Source organism: Mustelus asterias, chromosome 16, assembly GCF_964213995.1.
Source record: "Mustelus asterias chromosome 16, sMusAst1.hap1.1, whole genome shotgun sequence".
Classification (NCBI taxonomy): Eukaryota; Metazoa; Chordata; class Chondrichthyes; order Carcharhiniformes; family Triakidae; genus Mustelus; species Mustelus asterias.
In genome coordinates this window covers 23275055-23291226 of record NC_135816.1, presented here as the reverse complement: position 1 = coordinate 23291226, position 16172 = coordinate 23275055, and the positions used below count along the sequence as shown (strand labels likewise).

At 41.5% G+C, this 16172-nt stretch overlaps 1 protein-coding gene across 2 annotated transcripts in view; it reads right to left on the bottom strand.

Annotated features, from left to right (window-relative positions):
• Positions 1 to 16172, bottom strand: part of LOC144505048 (protein KIBRA-like) — a 115795-nt gene that overhangs the window by 54837 nt on the left and 44786 nt on the right. For both annotated transcript variants that reach the window (XM_078230757.1, XM_078230756.1), the window contains exons 4-9: positions 14442 to 14518; positions 13477 to 13556; positions 7819 to 7948; positions 6434 to 6577; positions 2613 to 2686; positions 1160 to 1402 (exon numbers count right to left, since the gene is read on the bottom strand). In XM_078230757.1, the coding sequence (XP_078086883.1) occupies positions 1160 to 1402; positions 2613 to 2686; positions 6434 to 6577; positions 7819 to 7948; positions 13477 to 13556; positions 14442 to 14518 (748 nt within the window). The remainder of the gene's footprint in view (positions 1 to 1159; positions 1403 to 2612; positions 2687 to 6433; positions 6578 to 7818; positions 7949 to 13476; positions 13557 to 14441; positions 14519 to 16172) is intronic.

The following is a 16172-nucleotide window of genomic DNA, read 5'->3' as shown; positions in this document are numbered from 1 at the left end:
TTTCTAAAATTGAAGGGAATCAAGGGAAAGTGCAGCTGAAATACAGGATCAGCCATGGTCTTATTAAGTGGCCTTTTTCTGATGATCTTACTGAAGCAAATTCTTATGAAGCATTTGCAAAACACAGACAAAAGTAATTTTAGTTTATAAATTAAGTACAAAAAAGATGCATTGCATTATATTTTAAAGTTTATTTATTAGTGTCACAAGTAGGCTTACATTAACACCACAATGAAGTTATTGCAAAAATCCCCTAGTCGCCACACTCTGGCACCTGTTCAGGTACACTGAGGGAGAATTTAGCATGGCCAATGCACCTAAACAGCACATCTTTCAGACTTCAGTATTTACAGTAAAGAAACATATTTGGCTCAGTGGGTCCATATTGGTATTCTTATTGGATTCTGCCTGGGTTTCAAGTCTTTCATGAGGTTTGGAACTATACCTTCACATTTTTGCACATCATCCCTTGGTGTTATTCTTTAAGCAATGCAGATACATTCTCACTATAAAGATCCGCTTTACTACAGTAATCCCTACAGTACAGAAAGAGGCCATTCAGTTCTTCGGATCTGCACCAACCCTCTGAATGTGCATCTTACACAGGCCCACTCTCCTGCCCTATCCCCATAACCCTGCACATTTACCATGGCTAATCCACCTCATCTATACATCTTTGGACTGGGGGAGGAAACCAAAGCAACCAGACAAAACCCATGCAGACACGGGGAGAACATGGAACACACAAAGTCACCCGAGGCTCGAATCGAACCCGGGTCCCTGGAGTTGTGAGGCAGCATGGTGGCACAGTGATTAGCAATCTTAAAGATAATTCAACCAATGGCCATTTATATACCAAAACTGGATAAACTTTACTTTAAATGGGTTCTTCATAGTCACCCATAAAGGATTTCAACTAATATCTTCTGTTTCCTCATTGTTGAAGAATAGCACAAAATACTGGATACTTTAGTAAATACTGTCATCAACTTGTTTCTACTGTTCCCAAATCTTCCTGTACTTAATTGGGCAATTTTCTCAAATTCCTCATGCAATGTACAACTACAAATTATTATTATTTTTTGCATATATATATAAATCATATCCTTTCAGCAATTGTTCACAATGCTGGATTATCTCAACAAACTGAGTCACAAACCTTTCTGTCAGTGCTTTGCTTTGTGTGTCTCTTGCAGCCTGAAGGTCTTCTGCCAGTCGTTTCCTTTCCATCTCCAGACGTTCTACCTCACTCTGTGACCATTTACGAGGGTTTATAAACTGCAGTTCCTTCAACAGTTCTTCTTTCTCATTTATCAGTATCAGCCTGTCTCGTTCTGCATCCAATACTCCAGGCCATGCCTCACTTGTAAGCTTAGCCAGTTCAATCTTGATATTTGCAATCCTGCCAATGAAACAAAAATCACTAAAACAAAAACAAAAAAAGCAGCTAAATGTATTATATTGAGGCAGTCTGCCTTAATTTCCAACAGTCATTCTACTTGCCTTGGGAAATTGAGCCGCTGAAGAAAGGCAAGAAGGGCTGAACCCATTAGGTAAGTGCTCCATAGAACTGCTTGTGAACAGGAAGAGCAGAGGTGCTTCCCTCCAGGTCCAATAAGCTACCCAATAACATCCCACCGACTCTCCATGATCAATCTGCTAACCTCCTGTTCCCTGCCCCACCCCCCTGCAAATCAATGGACCTCACACACCACTATCAGAACTGCCCCCCAACCTCTATCTGGAAAGGCCCTATTCATGATCTCACTCCCCCAATACATCTATCTGCTTTCACAGGTTTCAGTCTTATGAAGTAAGGCTTCCCAGTTGAAAGGCTTCCCATCCACAGAAAATAATTTAAAGGAGCAGTGTAATTAAATGTTGCAGATCATCGGGAAACATATTCTTCCAGGTTTCCTGACCTCTTAAACTGCCAACACAATCCCCTCCATAGTTCCTCCACAGAACTTGACTGGAGACTAAGATCCAAGCCAATGTTTTCTCTTTATGCCTTGTAAAGCACCTTGGGTGTTTATGTTAAAAGTTCGACAAAAATCAAATTTGTTTATTTTAATTCTTACAATATGTTAAAAAACTATTAGAAAGTCACAAGTTGACAATTTATTGCAGCAGGAAAAAGTCTGTAGGACAGTGACTTGTATTCATATAGTGTCTTTCAGAACTTCAAGTATCCAAAAGGGCTTTAAAGTCAATGAGGTACTTTTAAAGTGTAGTTACAGTTTTAATAAGAAACATAGCAGCCAATTTGCACACAGCAAGCTCCCACAAACAGTTTTGTGATAACAGCCAGATAAAGGTTTGTGATATTGATTAATAAATATTGGGACACTGTGGATCACTCCCCTGCTCTTCTTCTTCAAAATAGGGCAGGTGGGGTCTTGACTTAACATTTCATGTGAGACATGGCAACTTCTATGGTGCAGCACTCCCTCAGTACTCCAAGGATCTATCAACCCAGACTTTCTTGCCTGATATGAGATTTGAACCAAAAATCTTCTGTGCCAGAGCAGAGTGTGACAACTACTGAGGCACAGCTGACACTGTCAGATTGCATGATGAAAATAATTATAAAAACTTTGTTTAGCACTAACCTTCGTTTTGAGTCTTCATATTGCAGGCTAAGTCTCACCTTCTCAGCCAGTTTAGTATTATTGCTGGAAACAAACTGAATAATAAAATTGGGTTAGAAACAGAGCTCCAGAATCAAATGCAACAACCAATACAGTCTAGAAGCCAACAATATTGCTTTACTATTAGTGGAAGATATTGTAGCACTCTTTGAATGACAACACGAGAATGCTGTACTGAGTTTCAGTATCACATCATCTGCTCTTGTAATACCCTGAAACTTATCAGTAACGATCCTGCCATTGCATTCTGGGGGATTTTCACAGTAACTTCATTGCAGTGTTAATGTAAGCCTACTTGTGACGCTAATAAATAAACTCTAAAACGTCTTAAAACTTTAAAAACATTTAAAACATCATGGGATTAGTCTGTCCTCTTAGCAGAGCTTTAAAGGCAGTCCAAACCTCACCTATGTGGTGGTGCTCTCTGACAGGCAAGATTCATATATGGAGGATTAGAGTGTGACAATAACCAAACTTTCTGCTTACAGATCACTGACTCCTTTACCGTGAAGGACTTTCAACTTGCCAGTAGCACCGTCACTGGTTACGTATTCAGTCCATGGTGGGATGGTATGTTAATTATCAATGACACCTTGGGCCAGATGGCTCGGGTAGCAGTGGAAAGGGCCCTAACCAACTCAACCCCAACTGACTCAAGAACAGCTTCTTCCCTGCTGCCATTAGACTTTTGAATGGATCTACCTCGCATTAAGTTGATCTTTCTCTATACCCTATCTATGATGTAAGACTACATTCTGCACTCTCCTTTCCTTCTCTATGTTCAGTATGCTTTGTCTGTACAGCGCACAGGAAACAATACTTTTCACTGTATACCAATACATGTAACAATAATAAATCAAATCAAATAAAACCACTACCAGAATGTTTAAGAACCAAGAAGGGTGCAGGTGAACCTAGCCACAGGTACGGTAGGAACTGGAGGACTCAGGTAGAAAACTAGTCTAAATGGCAAAAGTGAAGTATAACTGGTGGGATGTAGGAAGGATGGCAGTGACAGTTGCATCTGTTGCAGTCTTAATAGTTAGCATCTGTATTTGCTGTTATCAGAGATTGCTGGCAAGTAACATTCGTGCCGCACAAGTGCCAGGAAATGAATATCTCCAACAAGAGAGAATCCAACCATCTCCCCCATGACATTCAGTGGTACAGTGCGGCCCTGTTATATGGTTGGGGTCCATAAAAGCGGGTTGTGAAAAAAGTGGGGTCGCACTAAATCGGGGTCGCACTAAATTTGCCAATTATTAGCGGGAAAAAAGGGTCCAATGACACCATCACGTTATATCCGAATTTGCGCTAAATTGGAGCGCGTTAAATCGGGGTTCCACTGTATTACCATTGCTGAATTCCCCACTATCAACATCCTAGGGCTACCATTGATCAAAAATGGAACTGGACTAGCCATATAACTACAAGTGCAGGTCAGGGGCTAGGAATACTGTGTTGAGTAACTCACCTCTTGACCCACCCCACAAAGCCTGTCCACCATCTACAAGGCACAAGTCAGGTAAGTGATGGAATACTCTCCACTTGCCTGGATGAATGCACTTTCAACAACACTCAGAAACTTGACATCATCCAGGACAAAGCAATCCATTTGAATGGCACCCCATCCACAAACATTCAGTCCCTCCCCACTGACACACAGTGGCAACAGTGTGTACTATCTACAAGATGCACTGTAGGAACTCACCAAGACTCCTTGGACAGACCTTCCAAACCCACAACTGTTACCATCTGGGAGGACAAGGGCAGCAGATACATGGCAGCACCACCACCTGGAAGATCCCCTCAAAGCCACACAATATCCTGACTTGAAAATATAATTGCCATTTCTTCAGTGTCAAAATCCTGGAACAACCTCCCGAACAGCAATGTGAGCGTACCTACACCACATGGACTGTAGTGGTTCAAGAAGGCAGCTCACCACTATCTTTTCAAGCGCAATTAAGGATGATCAATAAATGTTGGCCAGGCCAGTGACGCCCATATCCCATGAAGGAATAGAAAAAAAAACACAATAAAATCTGCCTAATTAAGCACTTAATTTGATATGCAATGCAGATAAACCATGAGACAAATGCACTCACTCACAGAAATGCATCTCTTTTGCTTTATGGAACACAGGTTAAGTTGAGCAGGGGAAAATGTTATGGCATAGGGCCCGATTTTACCATTTTCATTCTAAGTGCTGAATCTGGGCGTAATGCAGAGCCGACTTAGAAATCTGCTTTCAGATGCCCCCATACGCACTCAGCCAGAAAAAAAAAGATCGCAGGTCCCATTCGCGCTGTGGGCAGGGCTTAGCGCGGCCGAAACGATCAGAGCTCTGAATTGCACAGCGCAGTTAGAAAAATTTTTTTTAAAGCGCGCCCATGTCAGATCACTCCCGGGCCGCAGAAAGCAGCCCGGGAGCGAAAAGCTGGAGCGATGGTGCGCACACACGCATCACTGTCCCCATTATCCACCCCCCCCACATCACTGTCCCCCTTATCCACCCCCCCCCCACTACCCACACACATCACTGTCCTCCTTATCCACCCCCCAACACCCACACACATCGCTGTCCCCCTTATCCATCCCCTCACTATCTAGACCGATCGCCACCCCTGCCCCCTCCACTGATCGCCCGCAGAGTGGCAGCAGACCCCGCAGCCTCCCCACCAGAGATATATCTGCCCCCCCCCCCCACCAGAGATCCGTCTGCACCCCCCCCCACCAGAGATCCATCTGCTCCCCTCCCCCCCACCTGAGATACATCTTACCTCCCCCCGCCCCCCCCAAACCACGATCTGGCCTCACTCATTTCCCCCCCCCCCAAGAGAATGGTCTGGCCTCACTCACCTCCCCCCCTCCCCCTCCCAGACAACGATCTGGCCTGACTCATTCCCTCCCCCCACCTCCCCAGAGGAACATCTGACCCGCCTCCTCCCTCCCCACCAGACAACGATCAGTCCCGCCCCGCCCCCCCCAGAGATACATCTGACACGCCTTTTCCTTCCCTCCCCCACCCCCAGACAACAATCTGGCCTCTCTCCCCTCTCTTCCCCCCCTCCCCCCAACCAGAGAATGATCAGGTCCGCCTCCCTCCTCCCCCCCCACCACTGATTTGAGTCAGAGAGCCGTTGGAAGCTCAGAACATGCTCTTCAGCAGCTGGAGCGCCCGATTCAGACATTTATTTAGCAGGTCCTTTACGGCGCGGTTCCGGATTGGTAAAGGAGGAAATGCTGATAAAGTTGGGCGGGCAGTTCATTAATTCAATTTAAATGCATGCAAATGCATTTAAATTGCTGTTGCGCCTGTTTTGGGCACGAATCGAATCGCCGCCATTTCCAGTTTTCGGTAAAGTGGCAATCTGCGCGGACGCAGGCGCGGATTACGTTAATGCCTCTCACCCGACTTTATCACGTTCTCGCACCCGAAAACGATCACGACGCAATGGTAAAAACGGGTACATAATGTGTGTAAGAATTGAGATTCTATTGTGCACCTTCTCAACCAAATGAGCAGTTGTGAATCAGATCACCATAAGGTATTAAAATGTCATTTTGTTCTCTTCCTGAACTCCTCCTCAGTAACTTGAATGTTCGTTAATGTACTCATATTTCAGGGAATTCTGATTCCTAGATAATTAGTATGGTGATGCTATTTGAAGTCTCAGGAGAAATGCAGGGCAGATTATGAATTAAGACTTAATGAGGTAACTTTGTATTTCTTACTGCCATAGCCATTTGTACCAAAACACATTGGAGTTTAGACTCACATCTCCTGAAATATCTGTCTGGGACCCAACTTCTGAGAACTTGCAGCTTGCAGGTTGGTTTGTGCTTAACGATGTATGACTGACCCAGAGATCAGAGTGAACTCCTGTTTCAATTCGGAAACCATCTTTCAATCTGGCTAGGCTCTACAAGAGAAAAAAAAAAATCAAGTTCAGTGTTTATTGTAAAATAGTAAAATGGGACAGATTTTTAAAAAATTAACGTTTTGGATCCTGGAGACTCAATGGTTATTATGCAAGTAATTATGCACATAATGGAATTGAATATTAAACTATTTCATAAGACAATCTGAAATTTAAGATTTTATTTCATAATTTTTCATTAAAAAGTGTTCAGCAAGCCTCTGAGCTACAAACAACTATTCAAGTTCTCTGCTGCTGCTACAAAGATTTCCTAGTGGTTGGGAAATCTGGCACTCAAGGGGAATTGGAGTTGTTGGATCCCCAAGCTGCATGCCTTTCTTAGAACTTCTTGTGGTTCAGAAGGAGCAGGAGTTCTCCCCCAGCCACTCAAAAATCTCTCTGATCTTCAAATTGACTGCCATAGCCTCCTGCTCCAGCCACAATAGCCTCTCTTCCCACCCCCTCCACAATGTGTATACTCTCATGAGGTGTGACCCCTCTTGTCATTTGTCACAAATTCTCTCTCAACCCCAAACAACGTCTGGTCTCTTCCTGCCACAATGTACATGCTCTTTTACCCCCAACATTATAGAAATTCTTCCCCCCCCCCCCCCCCCCCCCCACTGCAATGTATACTCTTTCTTGTCCCCACCATAGTTGAAGGTCTGACTCATTGCTCTACCATGAGATATTCCCCTTTTTCCACCCACTGCGTGCCCAGGATGAGATACATATGTTCTTTCCAATTCCCAGCTATAAAGTACACTCTCTTTCTCTCTACCGTGAGGTACGGTCTGTCCTACTGCCTTGAATTAGAACCTCTCCCACTTGCAGGATCTACAACTCCCTCCTGCTGGATAGATTGTCCAATCTCTCATCCCGCCACAAGCTGAAAATGCTGATCTTCCACAACACACTCCCCTCCCTCTGTAAACTTGACAACTATCAAACCCTCAGCTCCAAATAGTTAGACATCCCTGGTCTATCCAAATACTAAAGACAGACAAAAGTTACAAAATAAAAGTTACAAAATAAAAATTCCATGGTATTTAACCATGCAACAATATAATGGATAGCCATCGAGCAATACTCCATTGAAAAGTTTGCACTTGAAAACAATAAGTAATGAATTTAAATAGCACTGCTGCCACCTCGGTTGCTCAATCCAAAACCAATACCTAAATTGAAAAGCATTAGTTTTTCAAATTTCAGAGACAGATAACTCTTGACTGTTACGAGTTTACCTGTATGAGATCTCTTTTTTCCTTTTCTCCTGAGCTAATAGCTCTTTTGATAGTTTTCATTTCATTCACGATTGCCTGTGCTTCATCAAGTTTGTATCCTCCCTGAGTGCCTGACATCTTTAGATCAATTCTGTCATTGAAAATGCATGTAAGAGTCAATAATTGCGAGGATACAAAAGTTATTGAACATTTTCTGGCACAGCCAATCATATACATTTCAATTGCAAGATTTTTACTGTAAAAATCCAAAGATATTTGTTTTATTATTAGCTTTCTTCCTAAAGGTATTCATTTAAATTCCAAAATATTTGAATTGTGTTTTTTTCAACAAAAAATTCACAACGATACTTTTAACTATTCTGTTGCACTTGATATCTATCCATTAAAGTTATATAACATTTGACCTTGAGGAAAAATCGTGGGCAGAGTCCTTTGAAAACCATTTCATACATTTCAAATCTGTGTAGAACAGAAAGTTAATGAATAATACACACATAATGGTTGAGAGATGAATGGCCTGGATTTTGTGGTGCACAAATAAGACTAGTCCTTCATTTCACTTACAGCTGCACACAGAATTTTTGTATGCTTTTGAGCAACAATTTAAAGTCATTGGAAATCTGAAATAGCACAGTACAGCGCCCTCAAGGGAATTTGGGCCTTGTGCAAAACAATAGTGTGCCTCTTCAACCAGTTTGATGAATGCTCACTGAGACAGTCTAAACCAGGAAGTGCAAGTTAGAATATTTGATTCAAAAGAATACTACATATACAAAGTGAAATAAAGAGAGAGAGAGTTTTTTAAAAATATGATATGGGTTTCTACCTCTCCTATAATTTCAGACAATGTGTTCCATTTTCTGGGTGAAAATGTTCCTCTTTATCCTCTTCCAATTGCTTTGCATCAATGTTCCCTGGTTTCTGACGTCTGCCCAGGAAATAGGCCTTTCCTAGCCACTATCTATTCCGCTCAATTTTATACGCCTCAATTTAATCTCACCTCAGCTGCTTCTGTTCCAAAGAAAACAACCTTTACTTATAGCTGTATTTCATTAGCTTCATTCATCTCTTCTGCACTCTCTCGAGTGCGATGGTACCCTTCATATAATGACTAGTATGGTATGCAATAAAGCCAGCTGCAGACTAGTCGTTTACACAGTTCTGGCATAGCCTCTTTGCTTTTTTATTCTAGGCTAATAAAGAAAAGTATCCTGTTTGTATTCTTAACCACTTTATCTACCTGTTCTGCTAGCTCTGGGATCAATATGCACTACAAGGTCTTTATGTTCACTTCTCAGTATCCTACCATTTATTACGTATTCCTTTCCTGTCTGTCCTTTGCAAATGCACTATCTCGCACTTCTCTGGACTGAATTCTGTTTTGAATTTTACAGCTTACAGAAGAGCAAGGTAAATTGGATAGCAACCTTTACATTTTATTGCATTTGCATAGATGCCATAAGTTGCTATCCAATTGTAATAATAAGCGAGCACTGATAGCCTCATTGTTGCTTTTGACCACAAATTCTGAGCCATTAACCCAGCCCAAATATGAGCAGGCTATCCAACTTCTACCATCACTTCTATTGGAAAGCATCCCAAAATCAGAGGCTGGGCAGCCACTCAGAACAAGCATCAAATATTCAGATCATCCAGGTCACAGTTCATAACTTTAAGAAGAAAGGCTTGCATTTATGTAACACCTTTCACAATCACCTAATGTCCCAAAGCTCTTTATAAGGAATGAAGCATTTTTGTAATGTAATCACTGTTGTGATGTAGTAAATGCAGAAGTCAATTTGCCTAAAGCAACTTACACAAATGGTAATGTTATAATGACCAGATAATCTATCTTTGCGATCTTGACTGAGAAATAAATATTGGACAGGACACCAAGGATAAGTTTTTTTTTTTAATTTGTTCCAAGGATGTGTGTGTGTCACTGACAAGGCCAGTATTTGTTGCCATCCTTGAGATGGTGGTGATGAGCTACCTTCTTGAACTATTACAGTCCATGAACTGTAGATACAACCACAGTGGTGTTAAGGAGGGAGTTCCAAGTTTTTGACCTAACAACAGGGAAGGACAGCAATATAGTTTCAGGTCAGGATGGTGAGAGACTTGGACAGGAACTTGCAATGCATCTGTTGCCCTCATCTCTTTGGATGACAAAATTTTGAAGTTTCTGTTTAGAAGATATGTTGACGGAGACTTGACAAGTTGTTGCAGTGCACCTTGTAGATACTGCTACCACAGTCCACCAACGATGGAGGGAATGAATATTCAAGGTGTTGGATAAGGTACCAATCAAGCAGACTGCTTTATCCTAAATGACAGAGCTTAAATGTTATTGAAGCTGCATTCATCCTGGCAGATGAAGAGTACTCTATTACACTCCTATCTTGTGCCTTGGCAGTTGGTGGACAGGATTGGGGAATGAGGAGGCAAATTGGCACTGCAAAATTCCCACTTACGACCTCCACCTGTAGTCACAATATTTACAAAGCTGGTTCAGTTAATTTTCTGGTCAACGGCAATCCCTAGGATGTTGATGGTGGGGATTCAGCGATGGTAATGTCTTTGAGGGGAAATTATTAGATTCCCTCTTTTGGAGATGGACATTGCCTCGCACTTGTGTGGCACAAATATAATTCCCACTCTTCATCAAAATAGTATCATGGGATCTTTCATGTTCATCCGAGAGAGCAGACAGGACTGCTATTTAACGTTTCACCCAAAAGACAGCACCTGGGAGCATTCCCTCCGTGCTGTCCAAGTATCAGCCTAAATTGTTGCCCTCAAATTCTGGAATGGGACTTCACCCCAAAATCTTCCAGAGTCCCTAGTGCAGAAGGACGCCATTCGACCCATTGAATCTGCACCAACTACAATCCCACCCAGGCCCTATCCCCGTAACCCCACATATTTACCCAACTAATCCCCCTGACAAGAGAGTCAATTTAGCATGGCCAATCAACCTAAGCTGCAGATCTTTGGATTGTGGGAGGAAACCGGAGCACCCAGAGGAAAGCCACGCAGACACTAGGAGAATGTGCAAACTCCACACAGTGACCCACGGCCAGAATTGAACCCGGATCCCTGGCGCTGTGAGGCAGCAGTGCTAACCACTGTGCCACCATGCCTCCCCCTTCTGACTTGAGGCTGGAATGCAACCTACTGAGCCATGACTGACACACTCAAGGTGCAGAAATTATAACGACTGAGATAATTTGCCCTCCTCTAGTATGCTGATTGTAATTTATAGATTGTAGGATATTGTTAGCAACAGGAAAAGTAATTTATTCCATGGAAAGATTTTTTGTTAATTTTTCCTCTGGGAGCTACAATATGGACGGGATTTCATGGATGACAGGTACTAGTGCCCCGCCATTGAAAAAGTTGCTGCAAAAACCCACCTGTGCTGTCCTGCAGTCACTTTACACAGAGGGGTGTTAGCTGGCTCAGGGCAATACTTCTTCCCCCCACCTGGAAAGGAGGTCCCATCTTCAAGTGCTGCCGGCAATATGATTGGCCATAAGCTCTCCGGTCCCAGAAGCACGACAAGGGCAGTGGCCTTGGATGACAGGGATGTTTGGGGGTGGGGGTGGAGGGTTCTAAGTCAGACTTGGATAAGGTACCTAAGCAGATATTCTGGGGGGTGGGAGGGGGCAGACATTGTGGGGGAACCTCCGACTGAAAGATTGGTCCCAAGGAGGAGACAGCCCCTCCCTTCCCATCTGAGATCCAGGCAGACTCACCTGCTGATCATTAATTGGCCATTCATGAGTTCAATTAGCACAATAATTTTATTCGATCAGTTAGTATATAAAAGACTTAAGAAAATAAGTCCACCATCACAAGTATATCTTTTCGTCCTCAGTGAATCTTCATTACATATTTTCGCTATCAGTTCTCTGAGAGCAACTAACTCAGCTTGTCCTGCTCCACCATCTTTTCCATTTTGCCCTGTAAATTTTTTCTCTTCAGATAATTAAGCAACATCTTTTGAAAGTCACGATTGTATCTGCCTCCATCAGTATCTCAGGCAACACTTCCATACCCTAATGACTCGCTGCTACAAGAGTTTTTCCTCATTTCCCCTCTTGTTCTTTTTCTAACAGCTGATCGCTAGTTCTCGAACCTTCCTCCAATAAAAGGTTTCACCATATCTATTCTGCCCAGAACATTTCTATCAGATCCCATCTTGGTCTTTCCTTTTCAAAGGAAAACTGTCCTAGCCTTCTCCAATCTATCCTCATAAACTGAAGTCTCTCAATCTTACGAATCTTTTCTGCAACTAATGTCTTCACATTCTTGCTCAAGTGTTGTGCCCAGAATTGGACACAATAATCCAACTGAGACTGAACCAGTGTTTTATAAAGGTTCAGAATAACTTTCTTCTATTCCTCTATTTATAAATGTCTTATTAACTTCTTTCTCAACCAGCCCTGTCACATTTAACAATTATAATGCACATAAATTCCTTTGTTTTGGCACCCTCTTTGGAATTGAATCTTTTTTTAAAAAAAATACTGTCTTTCTTCATTCTTCCTATCAAAATGTATCACTTCATACTGCATTAAATTTCGATTGTCATTTATCTGCCCATTTCACCACCCTGTCCATGTCCACTTGAAGTTGATTACTGCGCTTTTCACAGTTCATAATACTTTCACGTTTTGTGTCATTAACAAATTTTGAATTTGTGCCCTGCACATCTATGTCTAGGTCAATAAGACAGATTAAAAACAGACTACTGGAGAATCCAAGATATAGTGTCTTCCAGTCCGAAAACTAATCATTCTGCACTACTCTCTGTTTCTTGTCACCTAACAAACTTTGCATGCATGTAGCCACTGACCCTTTTATTCCATGGGTGTCAACTTTGCAGACTTGCCTTTTATGTGGCAATTTTTCAAATACCCTTTGCAAGTTCATATACATCACATCAACTACATTTCCCTCACGGTTGCTTCATCAACTGGATTGCCTTAATTTATCTAATTGTTCAAATGACTGTTAATTTTGTCCCGGGTTCCAGTTCCAAAAGATTTTCCATCACTGAGGTTAAACTGACTGGCTTGCAGTTGCTGGGCTTATCTTTACACCCTTTTGCAAACAAGGGTGTAACAACATTTACAATTCTCCAGTCTTCTGGCACCACCGCTGTTTCCAAGGAGGATTGGAAGATTACAGCCAGTGCCTCTGCAATTTCTACCCTTACTTCCCTCTAGTATCTATGCGTGCATCTCATCTGGTTCCGATAATTTATCAACTTAAGTATAGTCAGCCTTTCTATTAGCTTCTTTTAATCAATTTTTGCCCAATCCAGTATCTGAACTACCTCCTCTTTGAAAATACAAATTTAGCAGCAGCTTCTTCCTTGATATAAAGAAAGATGTAAAGTACTCAGTTAGTACCTTCGGTTTGCCCCTGCCTCCATGTGTAAAATTATTTTTTGTCCCAAATCACCATATTCCTTCTTCCCTTCCTTCCTTGGTGTAATTATAATTCCTGTTTCCAAATAATGTGTGTTTGAATATGAATGGGAAGTTATATCACTATTTCTATTGAAGACTATACTTTTTCTTCACACAAGTTCCTTGCTTGAAAAATAGTCTTTTGGAAAAAAAGTTTATAGTCTTCTTATATACTTACGCTTTAAGAGTTTCAAATCCTTGTTCTTTGTACTGAAGTTCATGCCTCATATGAGACAGCTCTCTTTTCAGTTTATTCACCTGTTGTAGTGAAAAAGAATATAAAGGTATTGTGTTTTTTTCTCACAGAAATAAATATTTATTAGATAATTGAAAGCTATTAATTTATACATCCTCTCTATATTTTGCAATGTTGTGGACATCTATAGTAAAACTATTTTTCCACCACCTCCCCTAAAGCTTCTACTAGACCTTTAGAAATCTTTAAGCACACACATCACAATTCAACCTTAAATGTTTGATCTGCTCAATATTTCTGAAACTAACAGACAAATCCACATTTAAATCCAATTTAAAGCTGAATTTGTGAAGAGATTCTTCAGTTACACAATGAAGACCATCACATAAAAAAAAAGTTGGAAGTTTAAAAAGATAAAAACTGAAATCAGGCCTGGATTGTGGTAAAAGCCATAAACTCATTAACATTTTAAAATTTTGTAGCTGGATTTTTAAGCACTTTTGCTTTTCATCAAATAAATTAATTTCCAATGGGAGGTAACAGTAATAAGAAGCATTTTCAAAATATATTAGTCAATCTCCTGTGGCTTTGCCCTTGAGCTGAGATCAAGAGCACCATCAAGGTCCAGCAGAGAGTAAGGCACTGAGCCCATCAACTCCTTCCTTGACTGATTTTCTAATTAATTTTCCAGTCCATTTACTGATCTTGTTCAAGTTCTGCATTTTTTCCATAGAACAATTTTTGTATACTTGTTTCCTCCGGTACCCAAGTTTGTGTTTCTAATTCTTACTTTGGGTGGCCATTCTTGGTTTAAACCTTTATATTCTGTAATATGACTGAGCATTCCAGACCTGTAAACTACAAGAATTCTAAGTGATGGTGATGATTAATTCAAAGACTTAATAGAAACTGATATTCACAACTTTATGAATTATCATTGTTCTCACCCTAGATTTTGTTGTTGAAATCTCTGCCTTGAGAATGTCAGGGTCATACTTAGTACTAGATGAAGAGCCCGAGAACACTGAAAAACAACCACAAAAATATTCAAACATGAAAATTTTAGCTCAAAAGTGGGGAATTCAATAATTAGAACAGAGGAACTCATTAACCAAAAGGGGAAAATCATTAACCAAGGTCAGAAATTGGCTGCAAAGACCAAGAATAGAATTTTAATTGGTATTGAAATGTGGGTTAAAGTATGGGCGGGAACACTTGGTGCCCAAAAGTGTCAGCATATCATAAATCCAACATGATCCTGGTCACTTCTGGCTGTTAGCATTTGGAGGCATCTGAATGGAAAAACACAAAAAATAAGTGCAGTGTAGACCACATAGTCCTTTCAGCCTGCTCCGCCATGCAATATGATCATGGGTGATCCTGGGCCTCAATTCTATTTTCCTCACTGCTCCCATATTCCTTTAATCCTTGAGACACCAAAAAGTCTGTCCCTCCCAGTCTTAAATATATTCAACGATGGAGCATGCATAACCCTTAGGAATGGAGAATTTCAACAATCCACAACCCTTTGACTAATTTCTTGTTATCTCAGTCCTAAATGATCAGACTCTTATCTGGACAGTGTTCCCTATGTTTTAGGCTCCCCAACCAATGGAAACAATCGCTCAACATCAACACTATCAAGTCCCCATCAATCCTATAAAGATAATTCACGTGGAGCTGTCGGCTCCCCGTAAAGTGCCAATTAATTCTGCTTTTAAAAACAAGTGCATCATCTCCAGACCTGTGTGAAATTTGCCAGTCAACAAGGTAACAGTGCATCAGGCAATTATTGAGAAATGAAATTGGCAGGCTGGCAAACCTTTCAAGAGTAAAACTGTAAAGCTGCTTCATTTGTGTGCAGAGGACATTTTCTGAGGTATGCTCTTACAGCTGTATTGGTTTTGGAAGTCCTTTCATACATCTTGAATTTGGTCCACTTCAATTAGCACTCTCCTGTCTGCCTTCACTACTGCATGGGAGCAGCTTATACAGCTATACAACAGACCAGAGACAAGGAACAGAACTACCAACATCAACAGCAGGAGCAACACCATTAGCATCAGTAGGAGCAGCATCAACAGCAATAGCAACTGCCATCTCTGCAGCCACGTGCCACTTGAACTTTCACAGCAGGTCACTGCAGATTCCTGGAACAAGACCTCATGCCAAGAGGGGTCAGGTGAGCATGCATTGCCAAAGACCATCAACACAGCTCGAATTCCTTCATCTCCGGCTCCATCCAGGGATTTCTTGGTGATACAATCTGTTCCCATAGGTCTCTCTCTAATGAGACCAATCCATAGAAACATAGAAAATAGAAGCAGAAGTAGGCCATTTGGCCCTTCGAGCCTGCTCCACCATTCATTATGATCATGGCTGATCAACCAGCTCAATAGCCTGATCCCATCTTCCCCCAATACCCTTTGATTCCCTTCATCCCAAGAGCTACATCAAACTCCTTCTTTAAAACATACAATGTTTTCCGTCAACTGTTTTCTGTGGTAGCACGTTCCACAGGTTGACCATTCTGGGTGAAGTAATTTCCCCTCATCTCAGTCCTAAAAGACTTATCCTTAGACTATGACCCCTGGTTCTGGACACCCTCGCCATCAGGAACATCCTTCCTGCATTTACCCTGTCTAGTCCTGTTAGAATTTTACAGGTTTCTAATAGAT